The 23,475-nt window shown below is 40.2% G+C and overlaps 1 protein-coding gene across 1 annotated transcript in view; it reads left to right on the top strand.

Annotated features, from left to right (window-relative positions):
* GPR158 (G protein-coupled receptor 158) overlaps positions 1–23,475 on the top strand; it is a 486,825-nt gene that overhangs the window by 324,209 nt on the left and 139,141 nt on the right. The window contains exon 5 of the mRNA XM_077153523.1: positions 8,984–9,052. Within this exon, the coding sequence (XP_077009638.1) occupies positions 8,984–9,052 (69 nt within the window). The remainder of the gene's footprint in view (positions 1–8,983; positions 9,053–23,475) is intronic.

Below are 23,475 nucleotides of genomic sequence, written 5' to 3'. Positions count from 1 at the left end.
TCCAGGAACACTCTTCTGTACCTCCACTGTATAGTTGCAGTCCTATTTCCCCATGATAGTCAGGATCAATCACCCAGACAGAACAGTAATCCCCTTCTGTGCCAGTTGATTCAGTGGCATAAGAAGCCCAAAGTCTCCAGGTGGCAGTGTTAACTTCTAGTTCAATGGAATCATTGTTGTGTCTCTGGGTAGGAGCACTCCTCCTTTTAGAACTAAGACCTGTAGAGCAGCAAAGCTTAAGGTTTCAGGGTCAAGAAGCAGACATTTTTCTAGTGGATCATTAGGGGTGATAGTGCGTGATGCCACTTCCATTTCCTGCCCTTGATTCCTGGACCTGTGAATTCTGGCTATGGGAGAAACAGCACCATAGAATTAAGATTTTTATTCAGAGCATACACAGCCTCCTGGAGAATATTGCCTCAGCCCTGCAAGATATTGCCGTCTAGTTGGCACTGTAATTGTGTCTTCAAAAGGCCATTCCACCATTCTATCAACACAGCTGCCTCTGGATGATGGGGAACATGGTAAGACCAGAGAATTCCATGAGCATGTGCCATTCCCACAGTTCATTTGCTGTGAAGTAGGCTCCTTGATCAGAAGCAATACTGTGTGGGATAACATGATGGTGGATAAGGCATTCTATATGTCCATGCATGGTAGTTTTCCCAGAAGCATTGCATGAGGGAATGCAAACCCATATCCGGAATATGTATCTATTCCAGTTAGAACAAATCACTGCCCCTTCCATGATGGAAGTGGCTCAATGTAATAAACTTGCTACCAGGTAGCAGGTTGATCACCTTGGGGAATGGTGCCATATCGGGGGCTGAGTGTAGGTCTCTGCTGCTGGCAGATTGGGCACTCAGCAGTGGCTGTAGCCAAGCCAGCCTTGTTAAGTGGAAGTCATGATGCTGAGCCCATACATAACCTCCTTCCATACCACCATGACCTCCTTGTTCATGAGTCCATTAGGCAATGGCAGGAATAGCTGTGGAAACAGATGACTTGTATCCACAGGATAGGTCATCTTAACCACTTGATTATTAAAACCTTCCTCTGCTGAAGTCACCATGGGACACAAATATCTTCAAGATCTTTGCCTACTCAGAAAGGTCTATCCACATACCTCTTCCCCCAAATCTCTTTGTCACCAATTTTCCAATCATGCTACTTCCAAGTCCCTGACCATCCAGCCAAGCCATTAGCAACAGTCTATAAGTCAGTATACAAACACACCTCTTGCCATTTCTCCTTCCAAGCAAAATGAACAACAAGGTGCACTGTTTGAAGTTCTGCCCACTGGGAGGATTTCTCCTCACCACTGTCCTGTAAGGACATCCCAGAATGGGGTTGTAGTGTTGCAGCTGTCCACTTCTGGGTGGTACCTGCATATCATGCAGAACCATCTGTAAACTAGGCCCGAGTTTTCTCTTCCTCATTCAATAGACTGAAAGGAACTCCATAAGAGGTCACAGTTCTGGTCTGGGAAGGAGAAGGTAATGTAGCAGGAGTGTGGACCACTACCTCATGTAATTTACTTGTGCTTTCAGGAACTGCTCGAACCCTATCTCTAATGTACCATTTCCATTTTATGATGGAGTGCTGCTGTGCATGCCCAACTTTGTGACTTGGTGGGTCAGACAACACCCAGCTCATGATAGGCAATTCAGGTTTCATGGTAACTTACTGGCCCATGGTTAAGCATTCAGTCTCTCCTGAGGCTGAGTAGCAGGCTAAAAGCTGTTTCTCAAAAGGAGAGTAGTTATCTTCAGCGTATGGAAAGGCTTTGTTCCAAAATCCTAAGGTTCTGCATTGTGATTGGTCTATAGAGGTCTGCCAGATGCTCCAGACAGCATCCCTATTTGCCACTGACACTTCCAGCATCACTGGATCTGCTGGATCATGTAGCCCAAGTGGCAGAGCAGCTTGCACAGCAGCCTGGCCCTGTTGCAGAACCTCCTCTTATTCCTGTCCCCACTCAAAACTAGCTGCTTTTCTCATCACTCCATAAATGAGCCTGAGTAGCACACCCAGATGAGGAAAATGTTGACTCCAAAATCCAAACAGGCCAATTAGGCATTGTGCCTCTTTTTTGGTTGTAGGATGGGCTAGATGCAATAGATTGTCTTTCACCTTACAAGCGCTACCTCAACATGCCCATTACCACTGGATACCTAGAAATTTCACTGAGGTGGAAGGCCCCTATATTTTTTATAGATTTATCTCCTATCCTCTGACCCACAAATGCCTTACAGATAAGTCTAGAGTAGTTGTTACTTCTTGTTCTCTTGGTCCAATCAGCATGATATCATTAATACAATGGACCAGTGGAATGCTTTGTGGGAGGGAGAAATGATCAAGTTCCCTGAGGACAAGATTGTGACATAGGGCTCAAGAGTCGATATACCCCTGAAGCAGGACAGTGAAAATATACTGCTGGCACTGCCAACTGAATGCAAGCTGTTTCTGGTGGTCCTTATTGACAGCTATTGAGAAAAAAGCATACTTCAGATCAATAGCTTTGCTTACCAGGTACCAGGCGATGTGTTTATTTGCTCAAGCAATGACACCACATCTGGAACACCAGTTGCAATTGGAGTCACCTCCTGGTTAAGTTTACAGTAATCAACTGTCATCCTCCAAGACCCATCTGTTTTCTGCACTGGCCACAGAGGAGCATTGAGTGGGGATGTGGTAGGAATCACCAGCCCTGCATCCTTCAAGTCCTTAAGAGTGGCACTAATCTCTGAAATCTCTCCAGGAATATGGTATTGCTTCAGATTCACTATTTTGCTAGGTGGGGGCAGTTCTAGTGGCTTCCTCTTGGCCTTTCCTGCCATAATAGCCCTCACTCCACAAGTCAGAGAACCAATGTGGGGATTCTGCCAGTTGCTGAGTATGTCAATTGCACTTATGTGTTCTGAAACTGGGGAAATGACCACAAAATGGGTCCAGGGACTCACTGGTCCCACTGTGAGACAGACCTGAGCTAAAACTCCATCAATCACCTGATCTCCATAGGCCCCTACTCTGACTGAGTGATGTTTTGGGTCTCCTGGAATTAGTGTCACTTCTGAGCCCATGTCTAATAATCCTCAAAATATCTGATCATTTCTTTTCCTTAATGCAGTTGCCTTAGTAAAAGGCCATTGGTCTCCTTGGAGAAGGCTGGTGTGGTAGTTGGTTCAGGTGTTTACTTGGCCAGGTGAAGATGCCTAGTTCTGTTGCTGTGGACATGAGCCAATGGCATATGAAGCTCATCTGTCACTGATTACATCTGCAGTTGGCTAGGGGGAGTGTCTACTGCAATGCATGATGTTTGATTTAATTGGCCAGATGCTTAAATGAGAGAGGTCAATGCAGCACAGCCCATGCAGCTCAACATACCTCATCTCAGCACTCACAGCTCAGCGTAGGCCTTTGGAGATGCAGAAAGGAATCATACCAGGGAAAGTTGTTGGAACCCAGAAGCCTGGAGAGAAGGCCAGCAGAGATCGTCCTGTGCCTTCCCATGTAAGAGAGAACCTCAGATGAAAGTTAGCTAGCTGCCTTTCCTCTGAAGAACTATTTATTTTTAACTAAATAAAGTCTCTTTAATTAAAAGCCAATCCATCTCTGGTGTGTTGCTTTCTGGCAGCTTTGGTAGACTAGAGCAGCTGGGAGGAAGGCTAGCAGTATAAATTTTGGGCAGTGTAAAAGGATCCTTCCCCAAAGATACCCAGCCCTCCTCCCATTCGAGGGGCTCTGGGTCTGTAAACTGTCTCAAGTCTGGGAATTGATTAAGGTGCCGTGATTCTCTGTTTTTGTAATTCAAGTTAGACTTCTGTTTACTTGGCCTAGAATTCTTCTGCTTATACATCTCAAGCAAGAATTTAGTAGAGTGTCTGTCTGTTTTACTTCTAGGTACCCCATGATCTACTAACCAATGCCACAAGTCTCTGTGACTCAGATTATTTTGACTGCTGCCTTGCGTCTGCTGTCCATTATGGTGGCCACACCCACTTTGCCTCTGGTGATTAACTGTTGCCACATGGCTTCTGCCAACTCAGGATCCAATCATCCCCATTGTGTTTAAGGATTCCATCTCAGTGACAGCAGTTCCCACAGTAATAGCTCCCCTACAGAGAAGGGCAGCTACAGAGCTCTTCAGGGATGATGGAGCTAGGCGCACAAATTAATTTTTCAAAGTTTTGGTGAAAGATGTATCCTCTGGACATTCCTGGGGTGTGTGGTATGTGAGCAGGTCTTCCATGATAAATCCTCTCTAACATTCCCATCTCTCTAAGCCTCTGACTCCCCTCATCTACATTATACAAGAACAGTTCTGGTATTTTGACCTCAGGTAACGTTGGCTGCCTTTTGATCTGTATTTCAGCCAACCATCCAAACAAACTGTTAGCACCCTTTCTAACCCCTTTTACAAAAACATTGAATGCAGAATTTCTGCTTAGTGGGCCCATATCAATAAATTCAGCTTGATCCAACTTTATATTCTTTCCACCACTATCCCACACCCTTAATATCCATTCCCACACTTATTTCCCTGATTTATGTTTATATAGATTGGAAAACTCATGCAGTTCTTTTGGAGTATAGCATACCTCCTCATGGTTCACACTTTGTACCTCACCTTTCAGGGCCTACTGGGACATTAGTCTAGTTATAGGTCTTGAAGAAAAGAGGGGTGGTGGGGGTGAATCATGAAAAGAAATAGAAATGTCTTCTAAGCCATTTACCTCAGGGAATTCTGTTGCAGTTGTATCTGATGAAACAGGATTAGTCACTCCAGACAGGAGTGAGGGCTTTTTCCCCAGGGAAGGTGGTTACAGGGTTAGCAGGCAGTGAAGGGTTAATCTCATTAGATGGAGGTTGAATGGCAGATTCCTCAGAGGAGACTAGAGGCTGGGAAGCTATTTCCTCAAGGCAGGCTAGAGGTCGGGAACCTCTTTTCTCAGGGCAGTCCATCACAGATTTATCTAGCAAATGCTCAGCATTTGGGATCCCATGTCCCTCTCACCATCATTATCAAGCTGTATATCACCATACCACATTTCAGGATCTATTCTTTTCTAATCAAAGCCCTTACTTTAATAGCAGACACCCTGCAAGGTTGAGATTTTAGTTTACATTGTAAATCTGCTACTTGCACAATGAGACTTTGTGTCTGGTTTTCAGAGATCTCAAGTCTGTGAGTGACTACAGGAAATAAGATTTTCTTTCAGGACACACATGGAAACTTTTACATTGTTCATATAGTGCTAAAGTTTTGAATTTGAAGTGTTCAGATCATCCCATTTCTCATTACTATATCCAGCATATCTAATAACAACCAGCCAACATCATTATGCCTCTTAATTCCACAAAACTCCATAAAGATGTCAAATACATTATCACCTAAAGCCTTGACCTTGTATAAACATACAATTAGCATAATTTAATGGTGATATTTTTAGCATCTCTTTTGCCAACTCACCTCATGGAATGTCACTGCCATTTTCATTATTGGAAACAGAGTCATTAGTGCCTCTGAGTCTAGTCAGAGTAGAAAACCAATTGTAAAAACCCATTTTTAAGATTCTGTTTCTTAAGAACCACTTCTGGTACTAAGCTGTGTTAGGGTTCTCTGGAGAAACAAAAACAACAGGAGAGATCTGTAAATATGAGATTTATAAAGGTGTCTCACACAACCATTGGAATGGAAAAGGTGAGAATCCACACAGCAGGCTATGAAGTTGGGGATGCCAATGAAGGGCCTGGATGAATTCCACAGGAGAGGCTCATTGGCTGAAGAAGCAGTGAAAGAGTCTCTCTTCTTCCTTAAATGCATTAAGCTGATTGAATTATCTCCTAGTGGGAGACATGCCTTAGTTGATCTCAGATGTAATCAGCCACAGATGCAATCAACTGACTGATGATTTAATCAGCCAGCTAGAAATATCCTTGCAGCAATGGTCAGGGCAGTACTTGTTTGACCAGACAACTGGGCATAATCATTTGACCCAGTGAACACCAGAACCTAACCAGCACACCTAATCCAGCATATAGCTGGGCTATGTTTCATAATCCATTCTGCCAATCTGTATCTTTTAATTGGTAAATTTAGTCTGTTAGGATTCAGTGTTATTACTGTAAAGGTGTTTCTTGAATCTACCATTTTATCCTTTGAATTTTATTTGTCAAATCTATATGTTCTTTTTCCTCTTTCTCTTTTTTTTCTTTAAGTTATCCCTACTGGTACTCTTCAATTCTATGCCCTCCTTCAGACCTCCCTCTTCTGTTGTTTTTTTCAGCCAGTAGCATTCCTTTTAGTATTTCTTGTAGGGCCAGTGTCTTGTTGACAAATTCTCTTATCATTTGTCTGTCTATGAAAAATTTAATCTCTTCCTCAGTTTTGAAGGACAGTTTGGCTGGGTATAGACTTCTTGGTTGAAAGTTTTTCTCTTTCAGGATCTTAAATATGTTATACCACTGCCACCTCACCTCCATAGTGCTAGTCGAGTAGTCTGAAGTCAGTCTTATGTGGTTTCCCTTGCGTGTAGTAGATTGTTTTTTTCTTGCCACTTTCAAGATTTTCTGCTTCTCTTTAACATCTGACAGACTGATCAGTGTGTGTCTTGGAGAAGGCCTATTTGGATTTATTCTATTTGGAGTTTATTGTGCTTCTTTGATTTGCAGATTTTTGTCCTTTGTAAGATGTATTAGTTAGGGTTCTCTAGAGAAACAGAATCAACAGGGAACACTTGCAAATATAAAATTTATGAAAGTGTCTCACGTGACCGTAGGAATGCAGAGTCCAAAATCCACAGGGCAGGCTGCGAAGCCAATGACTCCGATGGATGGCCTGGATGAACTCCACCGGAGAGACTCACCAGTCAAAGCAGGAATGGAACCTGTCTCCTCTGAGTCCTCCTTAAAAGACTTTCCATGATTACATTTAGCATCACTAATTGCAGAAGACACCCCCCTTTGGCTGATTACAAATGGAATCAGCTTTGGATGTAGCTGACGTGATCATGACCTAATCCTATGAAATGTCCTCATTGCAACAGACAGGCCAGCACTTGCCCAATCAGATAAACAGGTACCATAACTTGGCCAAGTTGACACCTGTCCCTAACCATGACATAAGGGTTGGGAAATTTTCCCCCATTGTATCCTCAGCTAATCTTCCCATCCCTTTACTCTTCTCTTCTCCTTCTGGGACACCAGTGATTCTTATATTTGTGCACTTTGTTTTGTCCATCATTTCCCTGAGATCCAATTCAGATATTTCCATCTTTTTTGCCATTTGCTCTTTTGTGTGTTCAAAGTCCGTTGTCCTGTCCTCTAGTTCACTTATTCTTTCTTCTGCCTCTTCAAATCTGTTGTTGTACATCTCTAGTATATTTTTCATTTGGTCTATGCATCTTTAATCTTTGTGAAATCTACTATTTTTCTATTTAGTCTTTCAGATTCCTCTTTATGCTTTTCTAGTGTCTCCTTGTTCTCCTTTATGCATTATCTGTCCCATTTATTTTATTTAATAGAGTTATATGAATATCTTTGATTAGTTGTTCAAAAGTCTGTGTCTTCTCTGGTGTTTTAATTTGATCATTTAAATTAAATGACCAAATGAATTTGGCAGAGCTATATCTGTCTGCATCTTCCTATGCTTAGTGGTCTTCTGTTGCCTTCAAGACATGTAAATATCTTGATAGGGTTACTTTGAAAGTTGATTTCCTTCAGTAGTCTAAAGCTTTGTATTTGTGGGGTGGTTGTGGAGCAGGATGCAGGGTGAAAGGCAGGGCACACAGTGTGGTGACTTGTTGTGGTGCAGTGTGGGCACAGGTCTTATGATGCTACACTGGTAACTGTGAGCATAGGGTGCAGGACATGGGATTGTGGACATGTGGTGCAGGGGCCATGTTGGTGGGGTGCAATTCAGGCAGACCTTGGAGTACAGGAGCAGGGTGCAGTGTGGGAGACCCAGATAGAGCCCAGTGGGAGTCATGTAGGGGTGGCAGTGCAGATGCACAGGGGCTGGTGCACAGGCAGGATGTGGGTGGGCATGTGGAGAAAGGGGGTTTTGGGTATCAGGGTGTGTGGTGTGGGGCACAGAGGTTGGGGCACAGGAGGCAGAGCACAGGTGTGTCCTTGCACAGGGGTGGGACCAGCATGGCTAGGATGTGGATACGTGAGTGTGTAGGGGTGGGGCACAGGTCACAGGGGTTGCAGGACATGGGTCAAGGGTGGGTGATGTCGGGTGGGTGGAGTCCTGGTGCAGATGCATGAGTGTAGGGGTGGGGGTTGGAACAGGGATGTACATGTGTGCAGGGCAGGGACTATGTAGCACAGGTGTGCACGTGAGCAACTGCCAAGTGTGGGAGCAGGGCAGTTGTGCCGCGGGTGGTGGGTCAAGGGTGTGCACGTGTGTAGGGCAGGGGTTGGGGTACAGGGGTCAAGAGGTCAATGCCTGGATGCATGGGCACCCAGCGGGGAAGATCACGACTCATTCTTTTAAATTTTGAGTTAACAGTAACATTTAAGCATGTCTACGTGGTGAGGTGCCTCTTTTATTTAGTGTTGTTGTCCATATCATTGTTTCCATGGAAACTATCCTACAGCTGTTGGTTAAATGGCTTAAAAACAGCATTCAGGATGCACTGGTGGCGATGTTTCAGAAATCCAGGCAAGATCTTCTGTATCTGGAACTTTCCTGGAGGAACAGTGTCTTCTGATAGTGTTCTCTGCTCTCAGTGTGTTCAATGATTCAGATTTTAGGGAATGAAATTCCATGAGGCCCCTGGAACTGTCGTCAAGCCTGTCTCCACCTATGGAGTTGGACTCTGCATGTTTCCGTCAAGTCCACCCATCTGAATTATGTCATTTATGTAGTTGTTTTCCCCCAGTGATGCTATCCTCTGCTTGAGGCTTTGTTACAGAACAGAAGTCTCCCCATATCTATAATCTAAGTTAACAGTGGCATGTTCTTTTTGTCTTTTAGAGCATCAGGGCATCGGGCCTTATCCTGTTGGAAACAATCCTCTTTGGGTCTCTGCTGCTGTACTTTCCGGTGAGTGACACCACTGTGTTTAAAGAAGCCATTTATTCATTTGTTAGGCAATGTATTATATAAATATATGTTATAAGGGCTTTATAAACATTAAATTCCTGGGTCTTACCGTTTGGGTGATCCTGGGCAAATTACTTAACATTTCTAAACCATGGTTTCTTCTTGGAAAATGGAGTGAATTATGCCTTCTCCTCAAGTTTGTGAGGAGGGCTAAATGCTTAAGCAAGATAACATATGAAAGCCAAGCCTGATATGTATGGTGATAAATACATATAAATTTCAGTTTCCTTCTTTCTTTCCCTCCCCATGAATCAGACATGGAATGCACCAGTGCTGGCTAGTGCTTGAAAATTCCTGTTTGAAAGAACCAAATGGCTATGTAGAAAAATAAAAAGAAAAAAATAAATGTATGTGTGGTACTCTAATGGCTTAGATCATCATGCTAGACTCTATCATGGCAGTAGTGTGTTTTTTTTTAACCGGAAGTACCAGTTTTACTCAAATCAATTCAACCAACTTGCATTCATCAGTTATTATGTGCCAAGCACTCTGCTAATTTCTTGGGAAACTCTTCCACAAGATAAACTGTTATGTGTCTTCTCAAAAAGCTCACAATTTAGAAGAGTAGACAAATAACTATGGGCTGTGATAATATACTGTGAGAGAGGAGGGAGGGCAGCATGCTGTGGAGACAGATAGGAGAGGTGCCAAACCAGGTCTGGGGAAGAAAATATCCTTGATGGAGGTCTGAAAGATAAGTAAGTGTTAAAGAAGGAAAAGGGGGACTGCCTGGACACTACATTCTTTTTAGTCTCCTTCCTACCTCACTTGCTGCTCCACCCCAATCTGCTGATTCTGAATCTTCTCCACCACCTCTCAATGCTCAAGACTCAGCCCTCGCAGCTCTTCCTAGTACACGTGTTCTCCCTGGTGACCCCCTTTGGAGCCTCACAGCTTTGAACACTATTTATATGCCCAAGATTCCCAAATTTGCATCCTCAGCTCAACCTGTCTCATGAATAAAAAATGTCAGCTGCTAAATGTTCAAAGCCATTATCAGAGACCCTTTCATTGACAGGGGCCCAGTTTTGAAACACATCTAATAGAGATCTACCAATGATGATATCAGATAAAGAGAAAAAGTGGACAGAGAGAGGCAATTTAAAAGAAGTATAAAGACTGCATTTCTGCTTGATAACTCTCACATGCCAGGGAGGATGAAACCAAAAAAAGAGGCTTACCAAACCAATTCTGCCTGGCAGAAACATTAGGATACCTTGTGACTTTGACTTCATGCCTAACTAGCTGTCTATTTCATCTTTCATAATATAAGTTCTTATTTTAACTGTGTGAAGTTCTCAAGTATTATTATAGCCTAAACCTTAAGTTTCCAAGATCATGTTGTGTACTTTGGTTAAGTGAGTGTTTGTGCTCTGAAGACAGGAAGGGCCAAATTAGAGCATTTATTTGAATGCAATGTACAATACAGGAGGAGAGTAATTTAAATATTTGATTGATTTAGTCTGGAAAGGAGAATGATTTTATTTTAGAGCTGTGAGAGAGTGGGATGTGAAGTCTAAGCCATTGGTAGCAAAGTCTTGGGCTGCATAGGACTGCATGTATGGACACACATTAAGTGTTCTTGGTGAGAAAGAGTAACCTCGTTATTCAAAAGAAAGTTTAGAACTTTATTTTGCTGCAATGAGGATCTTTATTAAGTTAAATGTTTGAGTTGATTAAGTAAACTGAATATAGCTGCTTTATTTTGCTAAACTGCCCAAAGTAGATACCATGAAATGAGCTGGCTTTTAACAATGGGAATTTATTATCTTATAAGCTGTGAAAATGTCCAAATCAAGACATCATCAGGACAATGCTTTCTTCCCAAAGACTGGGTGCTGGTAATCCTGGACTGCTCTGTCACATGGCAAGGCACACTGTAGCTTCTGCTGGTCTCTCCTTTCTCTTGCTTCTATTGCTTTCAGCTTCTTGCTTCTGTGGCTTCTCTCTCTCAGAGCATGGTTTCCTGGTGTACTGTGCTGGTTTGAAACTGTTATGTACCTCAAAAAGCCATGTTCTTCTAATCCAACCATGTGGATGCAGACTTACTGTGGGTGGGATCTTTTGATTAAATTGTTCCCATGGAGATGTGACCCACCCAATTTGAGGTGTGTCTTAATCCTTTTACTGGAACTCTGGATGAAGAGAATAAAAGGCAGAAAACAGAGATCTCAGAGTGACACAGATAACAGAGAGATGAAACTAGGTGACAGATGTCTGGAGATGCAGAAGGAACTGAGAGAGCCTTTTGAACCCAGAAGCTAGGAGAAAAGGACAGCAGATGTCACCATGTGCCTTCCCATATGACAGAGAAACTCCAGACCCAATCAGCCTTTATTTAGAGACGGTATCCTCTTGTTGATGCCTTAATTTGAACATTTTTATGGTCTTCGAACTGGAATCTCTAACTTTATATATCCCCTTTTTAAAAGCCAATCCATTTGTGGTATATTGTATTCTGCAACTTTAGCAAACAGGAACAGGTACACATACAGATTCAGACTGCCACAGTAGCCAAAAGGTCTAATCATTTCATGGTGTAAATGTGTCCAATATCTTTCCTATTTGTTAAATATCTTACCTGTTTTCTCTTCCCCTATTGTGGTCTATACAAAAATTGCCCATGAAAGTTTTCCTGGAGTCTACAGTTTTTAGGAAAAGTATAACGATAATTATTTTTAGGACTGGGTATTCCCATGGAAGGAAGTTTTGGATATATTCACTGTTCTACTGAGTTATGTAATGAGCCTTTTATTCTTTTTATGCTGCATATTGTTGTTCAGATATGCAAGAATTAAGGTTATTTTTATCTTCTAGACAATCTTAGACTACAGACGATTTCATAACAATGCTTATATTGGAAAGTCCAAATTAGAGATTATCATCATTGTGCAGATGAGGACAAATCAAAATCTGACTAATTTTAGCATTGTTATAATTGGGTAGCAGAGAGCCGAAGCATTTTTTTTTTTTTACATATTCTCAAAAGAGACACATCATTTGAAGTCCATACATTTGTGAAGAAATAATTTATATTCATAACCACCAAAAACTTTCATAAAAGAAAGAAAAAGAAATTTTAAAAGCTGAAAATGTATTTTTCTTGTCAGATTACATTTTAAACAGGTAGTTTAAGGATTAGTAAAATATTGGTGATAAAAAGTTTAAATATTTGTTTCTTCCTTGATCAGACTCTGAGTTCCAGCTAGCAAAGTGGGCTTTTTCCTCTAACTCTGGTTATCTACTTGGTTTGCTGATGTGCCTTGGTTTCCTGATGACACCGGTGCATATGTAAATAGAATACTTATTGTGGAGTTGTCCCTCTAGGTCCTGTAAAAAAAGAACTGAAAATTATTACATTGGGAAAAACATCAGATGCAACTCAATCTTTATTCAACCTCTTTATTTTGCAAATGAAAAGACAGAAACTCAGAGCAGTCATGACTCATCTAGCTCTTCTCAGCTAGGTGATGAGGAAACCAGGAATAGAATCTAGTCTCTTGAGTCCTGGTCTAGCACTCAGTTCACTCTGTGACAATGCATCGTGTAGAAGGTGAAGATGTGAGATTCAAATGTATTAAGCAGGGGAACTAGGGAGGCCCACATTCTACCCCTTGGCCAGTTACCCTTCCTCCCAGTAAGTCCCCAAGGAAATAAAAGGCACAAAAAAGAATGAAACTGCAAACTGATTTATGCTAGCTCAAGTTTGACTCTTGGATCCACTGTAAAACTCCTGTGAGCTTGGTTGGACCATGCTGAACCATGTGAAGATTCTGATAATTCAACCATTTTTTGAAATGACAATTTGATATGTTTTAAACTAATAAGCAACCCTTGTAGACCCTTGGTTTCAGTGGCATAGGACCTAAGTCAATTAAAAGATTGCTTTTTCTATGCTCATCCAAAAGCCTAAACCTAACACTTAGAATTGTTTTTTACTTCAATGTAGAAAAAGCCCAATTAAGAGCATATTTATCATCCTGAAGCAGATGGAAAACAAGAGGATATTGCTACCATGCACATGTCATAGAGGGAGAGAGAGTTGAAAGTGGGGTGGGGGGAGAGACAGAATATTGCTAAAGGTAAGTTTCATATTTATTCTGGGTCCTGAAGGCTTTGCAGAAAAGCAGTAACATAGCAAGCCTGAGACTGCTATCCTTCAAAGGACCGTTTGCAAGGAGGTCTGGCCATTGTGGGGAGTGGCTGTCCACAGGTAGGACAGGAAGACCCTCCATTGTGGATGCTCAGAACCATGTGACCAGAATTCACTCGTCATTCTCCGTGAGTTGGAAAGAGTTTTAATAAAGGGACAGAGCCTTAAAGAGTTGAAGGTTGGATCCCCAACTTTAGCTTATCAATGAACAGCAACGTTATCATATTTGTTAGAATAAACAGGAGTTAGATTATATACATCTTAATAATACTTTGTTGTTTTGTGAAATATAATTACACATTGTTTAACAATTAGAACAAATTTAAAAACGCAAAGAAAAATGTATAAGATTAACCCAAGTCACATCATCCAGAAATAATCATTGTTTATATTTGATCATTTGAGACATCTGTCTATGCACAGATATAAATAGAAAATGGATAGATGGTGGAAATTGATATATGAATAGGATTACATTATGAATTTTCTTATTAAAATATTTTAAAAAATGAAGTGAAATTGAAGATATTACTGAATTTTAGGTAAATGTATCTTCACAAGTATTATTCTAAAGGATCTTTCTAAGTTGAAGATTATAAAACAAATAAGAGGTTGGATGATTTTTTTACTTAGCTACATGTTTCAACTTTAGACAGTATCTTTTGACTTCACCTATGACAACTAAGAAATTGAATTCAGAACTGTTCCTTTTGCCTGTTTCTCTTACCTTGTGGTTTTTGTTAATAATTTTTGAATTGTCAGTATTTAGAACATAGACATGATATGCAATGTTGAAACTATAATTTCACTTTAGGTCTATATTTAGCTAGTAATAATGTGTTCCACTAATCTTTTAACTTGTCTTTATACATGAAGAATAACTTCCCTGGACATAAAAAATTTCAAGATACAGTTTCTATTGGTCAGAACATTGTATCTATTGTGTGAATATTTCCAAGCCTGAAGACAGCCTGATTCCTCCCTCTGAATGAATTTCATGTTTCTGCCAAGACACCAATGACAAGTCACACTTTAATTTTCCAGTCAACAGATTGGAACTTATCACTCTGTTTCTTTTTTTTTCTAGATTATGGTGTTTCCTATCCATTTATGGATTTGAGTCCTTTTTTATTCCTGAAATGTTTTCTGTTCTATTTCTCTTCTTATTCAGACATGAATTTTCTTTTTCTTCTGTATCTACAATGTTTCTAGTCATTTGTATATCTTTTCCCTTTTCTATTTGTTTTGTGTTTCCCTCAAGTTTTTATTTCATGACTTTTACAGATATATATAAATCAGTTATATTCATTCTGCTTTAGTTAATGCCAATATTCCTGTAACTTCTCTTCTTTTTTTTATTTTCTTCTCCCTACCCCATCTTTCTCTGAGTAATTTTATCTCTCTTGTTTTCAGTCTCTTCTTTTATTTCTAATATTTTTTCATTGAGCTTCTTTCTCAGAGGGAACATGTGTTCTATAATTTCTTGAGGCTATGAGAAATATTTGAAACATTTTCCTTTTTTTTTTCTTGAGTAATGCCCCTTTTGTTGTCCATTCCTCATCTGCCTCCCCTATCCCCATCCCATTGTTCCTACAAAGATTCTGTTATGCTTCATTTCTGATTATTATTCATTTTCCAATGAGGACGATTTTTCATGGCAACTATTTTCCTAAGACTCATGTGGACAGCAATGGGGAAAATAGACTGAGGCAGGCTACCTCTTCATTTTGACTTCATGTGTAGCCCTGTGTTCTCAGGCTAGATCATAATTCTTTGCCTCCCCTTCCTTTCTTTGCCACAGTTCAGCTCTGGCCAACTTCCTTGACTAGTGGGCTACAGAATGTGACAGGTCTTCAACTCTCCAGCCAATCGGGGACTTTACCCTGCTCTTCCACAGAATGATACCCTAGATCTCTTTTGAGAAATGTCAATTCTCTAATTAAGAATGATTGGATTACCATCAGATCTGGCACAATGCTTCCTGCCTGAGCTCTCAAATAGCTATGCAGTAGCTCTCAGAATCATCCTTGCTTTTGGTACAAATTTAAACTCAGTTCTTGATTCTCCTCTTTACTTTCCCTTGGTGACCCCATCCATTCTCATAGCTTACTATACCCTCTGTATGTCAACAACATCCATATTTATATCTCAAGGTCTGATCTCTTTCCTGAATTCTAGACTTGTATGTGCATTTACTTATTCAACATCTCTGCTTGGATGTCTACAGATATTGCAGACTTCATCTGACCAAATTTAACTTCTAATCCCACCACCATCACCACCACACTTGTTATACCAGCAGAATGTCCCACTTCTAATTGGCAGCAATTCCATCTTTCTAGTTGCTCAGGATGAAAACCTTGACTTCCTTTTACTTCTCATTTTTTACACCCAATTCATCAAGAAATCCTGTTGGTTATACCTTCAGAACACACCCCTAACCCAACCACTTCATACTTCCTTCACTCCTACCACCCTGGTCTGAGTCACATTCACCTAGCATTGGAGTATTGTAATAACTTTCTGTTTTGCTTTGCTATAGCTGCCATAATGCAATGTACTAGAAATGGGTTGGATTTTACAATGGGGATTTATTAGCTTACAATTTTACAGTTCTAAGTGTGTGAAAATGTCCAAATTAAGGCATCAACAGTACAATACTTTCTCTGAAGAAAGACTGCTGGCGTCTGGGACACCTCTGTCACATGGGAAGGTGTCCCAGACGGGAACATGGGGAAGGTACATGACTGGTATCTGCTGGTCCTTCTCTTTTGGGTGTTTTGGTTATGGCCATTCTAAATTTTTCATGTTGGAAGGGTCTGTCAATAATATGAAGTAGGGAGATGGAACTTTCTGATGTCCTGGAGAGGCTGGGCCCTCTCCAGAGGTTTCAGGACTTATCTGATCCAGGGACCCATCTGGAGGTTGTAGGTTTCTGGAAAGTTACTCTAGTACATGGAACCCTTGTGGTATCTTATCTGTTGCCTCAGGTGTTCTTTAGGATTGACTGGAATGGTTTTGGCTGGCGTGTGGCAGGTTCTGATAGGTAACAAGGTTTACCTGAAGCTTGTGTAAGAGCAACCTCCAGAGTAGCCTCTTGACTCTATTTGAACTCTCTCTGCCACTGATACTTTATTAGTTACACTTCTTTCCCCTCTTTTGGTCAGGATGAAATTGTTGATCCCATGAGCTTTTTCTGTCTTTTATCCTCTCACAAAGGACTTTAGTGAAAAGATCAAACCCACTTTGAATTGGGTGGGTCATATCTCAATTGAAATAACCTAACCAAAAGGTCCCCCCCACAACAGGTCTGCACCCACAGGAATGGATTAAAAGAACATGGCCTTTTCTGGAGTACATAACAGCTTCCAACTAACACAACTTTTAACTAATCTCTCTTTGTTTCACATTCTCACCTCCAATAATCAATTCTCAACACAGTAGCCAATAATATCCTCTTAAATCTGTCACAGTGTCACTCCTGCTCAAGTCCTGAAATGGCTCCCTTCATTCAGAGTAAAGCCCAGAGATGTAAAAGGTCCATGCGATCAGTTCGCTCACCTCTTACTCTTCCCTTAGTCTTTATCACGGATACTGAACTCTTGATTGTTCTCTGCGCACGCCCATCCTGAAGCCTTTGCACTTTACCTGGACCTCACTTCTTCCTCTCTTCTGTAATGCCTTTGCTGAAATATCATCTTGTGAAACTTTCCCTGGCCAACAAATTGCAGCCTACCCCACTACTCACGGTATGTCCCATCTCCCTTTGCTTGATCTTTTAGCATAAAATTTATTTTATACATACTCTGTTACTTTTGTTATCTTTATTTCCTATACATGTTATGTATATATATTTTTCTGTATCCCTCACCCCACTAGAATTTGAGTCCAATGCTGGTGTCTAGCTTCTAGAACACCATGTAGCTCATAGTGGGTGCTCAGTAGATCTTGTTGAATGAATGGGTGTTTTTCAGGCGTTCTTCATAGATTGACATATGGAATTGTGGCTATGTGGATTATTAATATGGATTTTTATTCCTCCTAAAAATTATATTTTTTAATTGTAAACCTTTCAAGAACAGGATTGTCTGCTGCATCTATTTCTACCATAGCACATTAAATATGTGTTCAATTTCACTGTAATTCTAACCACATAATTGCATACACATGCGCAAAGATATAGCTGCATTTCTCTGTAGTTATCATTGTATTTGTTTCTAGTTCTCTATCACAATTGCTTATTTCCCTAAGGGAGGTTCCTTTCAAGGAATATAGAGACCTGAATTCTAGCCTACATAGTCTAACCTGGCTCATCTTTCCCTCTTGTTCCTCATAACCCACTCACCCCCCTTCTCTCACTCTGTGGCAACCATACCAGCCTTGCTCTGCCTTGATCAGGCCTGGTATTTGGCCCCCTGCCGGCCTTAGCATTGGCTGTTTCCTCTTCCCAGAGCACTCTTAACCCACCTATATCCATGCCTAACTCCCTTTTCTGTCAATTTTTGCTTTTAAATATCACCATCTCAGTGAAATTGAAGTCAAGGAACTCGTTATTTTGGAATAAACAAGGAGAGGTTAATTCAGAGATTGTGACCTCAAAGTGAGAATAAGCAACTGTATAATTTCAGGAAATTTCCAGTGGGACCAAATGGAGGCAGATTCAGTGAGGATATGGAACCAGAAATGTCACAGTTTGGCAGTAGACTAAGAACATAACGAATAATCCTGCCTTCATGGGAACAAGTGAGGAGATGCCAGCTGTGATAATGAGAGAGAACTTGACAGTCAGATGGTTTGAGTTGAAAGATATGAAATTTTATCTCTGCGGAAATGCAATAGCTGAAATGTTTTAGCTCTCTAGTAAAAATCCTGGAAAAAGGTAAAAAAAAAAATCAATTATTTTCTAATTCCTTTGCTAGAGTTTGTGTGCTAATATTTTTGCTCATGGGCAAAACATGGAAGTAGCTGCCAGGGATTCTTTCTTTGTCTTTTTCGATGGTTACTATCTCTCCCTTGATAACAAAAATGCATCTTGGATTTTCCTGTGCCAGCCCAAGATACATAACTAATTAACCATTTCCAAAGAAGGTATTTTCAGTCAATAAAATGGCTTAAAAATGTAGACTTTAGCTGTATAGTATTGTATGTGAACGAGTGAGACCAAACCTAATAGCCTCAAGGAGAGAGTCTCAGAATTGTCAGGCAATTCTATTAGCAGATTACTAATACTGTCATGTCCAGGTTGATCTCTGTGATCTTATAATTGGATGATTTGACCTAAGATAAGAAGACACACACAAGGTCCCACCCACAATAGGTCTGCACCCACAAGAATGGATGAGAAAAACATTACTTTTCTGGGATACTTAACAGTTTCAAACCAGCACAATCACTATTGCTAGATCTTTAGAAATGCATAATATAAATCATCTAAAGGAAATATTATTTGTGATTAGATGTGTTTAATCTCTGTTATGTGGCTGTCCTTGAGGATTCCAAATTTAGATTCATCTTGAATGCCTTCTTCAGGCTTCTGGCGTCATAGAAATATGTTTACTTCAAAGGTGAACATATCAAGATAACCTCCTACTCCAAACCTTACCTTCACTCCCACTTTGATTCAGGATGATGATTGCCTGTTGGAGGAAGGGGAAGATGATGGGATCAAGGAGGATCATAAAGGGAACTGATATGTAAGAATAATATTCTTTTTCTTAAACCAAGTGGTGAGAAAAATGGGCATTGATTATATTATGATATATATATATATATATATATATATAAACAGTGCCCTGGGATGCTCTAATGTAGAGGTCTAGAAAATGAGGAGGATCCAGCAAAGGAGATGGGGAAGGAGGAGGCAGGGAAGAAGAAGGACCAGTCGGAAGAGTCTCCACAACCTCAGATATGCTGATGTGCTGATTAGTACCAAATTCAATTGTGCACTGAATATGGTAATGTTGAGGGGATCTTGATAAATGCAGTTTTGTGCAGTGAAGGGTGACAAAAAAGTGTAATTGTGATTCTAAAGAGGGAATGAGGAGATGGAGTAGAGTTAGTAAGTAGAAACCATTCTTTCTAGGAGTTTTACAGTAAAGGAAAGCAGAGAATTGGGTACTAGAGGTGGTTGTAGATCAAATGAGGTTTTTTGTTTGTTTGCTTTTTTTTTTTTTTTAAGATGGGAGAAATAACAGCTTGCATGACTATGGAGTGATCCAGTAAAGAAGGAGAATGACAATGTGAGAGAGGGGGAACCCTTAAGTAGATATATAGACATAAGCATATGAGATCTGGTAAGTGGAGGGGTTGGCCCTAGATAGGGACACAGCTAGGGAACAGCAGTAAGGGAAATACCATGCTGCCTCTTCCATAAATATCAAAAGAAATCCTGAGGGCGGGCCACGGTGACTCAGCAGGCAGAGTTCTCGCCTGCCATGCCAGAGATCCGGTTCGATTCCCAGTGCCTGCCCATGCAAAAAAGAAAAAAAAAAAAAAGAAATCCTGAGAACAGGGCAAAAATGAGAACTTGGGGCATCTCTGATACTTGTGGTTTGGGGCTAGTTTTTTTTTCTCTCTCCTTTTCCCATTTTTTATAGCTTCACATTAAAGGCCATCACTGTCTCAGCATAGGTGAGGTTGGAAGCCCTTATGAGCCTCCTAATAATTGGTGGTGACATCTCAGACTGTGCAAACTATTCCAGATATCCAGCATATCTGGTTTTCTGCCCCCACCCCCAACAACTGTGTACTGACTGGCAATGCGACTAACAGAACAGTGACTCCAAGTGATGGTGCTATACATCAGATTCTGTCCAGCCCAGATCCAAACATGGTTGCATTCATCATCTCATCAGTTATTCAGATACTTAGGTGATTTCTTCTATCACAAAGCGAATGGGAGATTTGACCATTATCTTGTTATTCTGAACTATGTGGGCATCATGTAATAAAGCAGCCACCTTTTGATCATGTCAAAGCTCTGCATTGTTGGCATATCTAATTTCTTGCTTACAGGTAATTGGAAGAACATTTATTGGAAGGTACCAAGCACTTTGCTCTACCAAGGATGCAAAGATGTAAGATTGAGATAACAAATGTAAAGACTTAGGACATGGAATGTGATACGTAGAACAGAGCTTCAGGACTACCACTGAATTGATGCCACTGACATGAGTGCAGATTGACTTTTTTTTTTTTTTTGTATGCTGTATGGCGGGGGTCACATTTCATTCTTTTTCCGTGTGAGTATTCCATGTGCAACATCTTTTGTTGAATTTTTGTTTGTTTTTTCTTTCTTTTTTTTGCTTGTTGCTTGTTTTCTGGAAAGTACATGGGCCAGGAATTGAACCCGAGTCTCTTGCATGGCAGGTGAGAATGCCAGCACTGAACTACCCTTGTACCCCCAACATCAACTTTTAATTAAAATTTTTGCGTTTCAAGAATGGATTAAACTTAACAGCCCATGTTTTTTAGGCAGCTCTTGGCAACACTGATCAGTGTTGGAATTTAGTTTTCCTTCACTTTGTTCAATCTTTTTGCCATTCTATTTCACCTTCTTATCCTACTGTATTTAAATAGGATGTTGAAAGTAGAAGTTGAGTGTTGAAAGTTAACAAACTGTAGTTTTTTTTTTTTTTGGTAGGAAATGTTTAAATGACATTATTTTCACCCTGGAAATCTTGGCTTTGAAGAAGTGGAACATCTATTTTCAGGGGTCTTCTCAGTTTTTTCTTAAGGAAAGTGAGTTTTATTTCTGCCTCTTTGTTTTTGAGAGAAATAGGACGTCCATGATTCAATTCTTTGCATACTTATGGTGTTCAGGGGAAGAAGGAAAGGCAAGAGGAAAAAGGGATGGAGGAGTAGAATCATTTATTAGCAATGTAATAAATTTAGGGTGAAAATATCAGTACTACAGAACAACTCCGTACTGCTCCTTTGTTTCTACTATACTGTCAACTATATTCTGTTAAGTTTCATGGCTGAGTTCTCACCATTATAAGCAATGTCTCAGCAGGACCATCTGATAATAGTCAGAGCTGACACTTCTTGGGTGCAATTCCATCCTGTGTATTGTGTTCTATGTCCTAAGCCTTTATACGTGTTTCCTCATGTCTTACACAACTTTGTATCCTTAAAATATAGCACAGTGCTTGGCTTACAGTAAAATCCAACAAATGTTTTTTCAATTACCTGTAAACAAAAAGACAGATGTGCCAGCAATGCAGAGCTTTGACATGATCAAAACTGTGGCTGCTTTATAATATGATGTAAAAGACTCTGACAGATACAAAAGACTTTGATAGATACATATGACCAAATATAGCTTTGTGGTTGACATCCTAGTAAAACTGAACTGCTTTATTAAGAACTTTCTAGATGCATATGGTTAAACAGTGTTAAAGCATTTTTTTTTTTTCCTGAGAAGCTTAATACACTACTAGTGAACCTCTGTTATCCTCTCATCTGACCAATCTCCGGTCAGGTTAGAAGCGTGGACTCTGGAGCCATATTATAATTGCTGCTCATGACCTTGGGCTAGCAATTTAATCTCTCTGGGCTTTCTCTTCCTCATCTGTAAAATAGGGTTAATTATAGTATCATGGGAGATTAAGTGCTTTAGTGCATGTGAAATGCTTAGAATAGTGCCTGACACCCTGAGTGGGATGCTTTTATTACTTAGCAAAGTAGCATAGTCTAAACCCCTGAAGCAGTGCTTGTCCAACTTTTTCCCTGCATCAGAGTCATCAGAAACCTAATGAAACACGGATCACTGTGCCCCACCCTAGAAATTTCTGATTCAGTAGGTCAGGTAGGCCTGGGGGATTTGCATTTCTAACAAGTTCCCAGGTGAGGCTTATATTGCTGGTCTTGGAACCCAGAGCAATGCTTTTAAAACTTTGGGTGGGGAGGAAATAGTTGTTTTTTGCTTGTTTGTTTTGTTTTGTTCTGTTCTGTTCATCTGTTCATTCCCGTCTGTCACAGACCTTTTTTTTTGAAAAGTACAATAAAAATGAATTACCAGAAAAAAAGAAATTGAATAAATGAGAATTTTCTGTACACACCTTGGTAAAGAGAGAATTTCTAGAGCAAATAAAGTAGATGTGTGTGTGTGCTTCACATTAGGCTGGTCTCTTCTGGTATTATAGCAGCCCTTTCTCTAACCCCCTTTTAAATGGACATCAAGACAATCTTATTTTTAATGCTGTTATATTGCTAGGAATTCATGTAATAGAATCTGTTATAATCATTGCTGTAAATCCAGTTTTAAGTATGGTCTAGAAGATTAGCTGAGCCACAGAATTATTCTGATCATCTAACGCAGCTTATCTGTGAAACTGTTAAGTAAGAAAGTTAAGTTCCAAACAATAGGTATATGTAAAAAACAGATTATTTTTTATATTGGGATTTTAGACATAAAGGGAATAAAGATTGAATTCCCACCCCCTGCTCTTTCTATTATTTGAAACAATTCATTCAAATAGATATTTGTTCTATTTGATTGTGTCTTTTTGTTTTATTATTATATAGAAACTGAGGACAGAGTGGCTACTCTTTCTTGAAATTACAGCAGTATGTATGTCTCCATGTGTATATACATACACATTTTTTTTTAATTCTCTTGGTTTTCTGCAGTTTTCCCTTTGTTCGTTCACTAAGAATGTCTCCTTTTTTAGGACCTGGCTTAAAGGGACTCTCTGAGCTGAATGAATTCCCAGGAGGCTCAGGTTCCAGGTTTGTTTTATCCCCAGCGAATGTGATCTGAAACACCCAACTTGGAACCTCTATTCATGCTAATGATAGTATAATAAGAAAATGACAGCTTAAGTGGAGTAAATAGGCAGCAGATGCAGAGCTTCATCTTTTCTCATTTCTTCCAACTTAAAGCCTGAAGAGTTCATGAAGGGTTTCTACCAGACACAAAATACCAGAGTGAAGGAATCCATCTGAGTTCTTTACAAGACAGTGTGAGTGTTAATAGTTACTACTTGTATAATGCTGTAAATATACATAATTTTAAAATCAGATACATAGACATAAGTTAGGAAGGCTGCCTCATTCTTGTGTCATGTGCTTGTTTCTTCTCTTTATTCATTCAGCACGTGTTATTAAGCGCCCTCTGTGCATCTGGCACTTTCAGGGTGTGGGAAACAAGATAAAGTCCGTGTTCCCATGGAGTCACATAATAGGGAGCCAGACACTTAACAAGAAG

Source organism: Tamandua tetradactyla, chromosome 1 (assembly GCF_023851605.1).
Source record: "Tamandua tetradactyla isolate mTamTet1 chromosome 1, mTamTet1.pri, whole genome shotgun sequence".
In the NCBI taxonomy this organism is placed as follows: Eukaryota; Metazoa; Chordata; class Mammalia; order Pilosa; family Myrmecophagidae; genus Tamandua; species Tamandua tetradactyla.
This window is presented reverse-complemented; position numbering and strand designations above follow the sequence as displayed.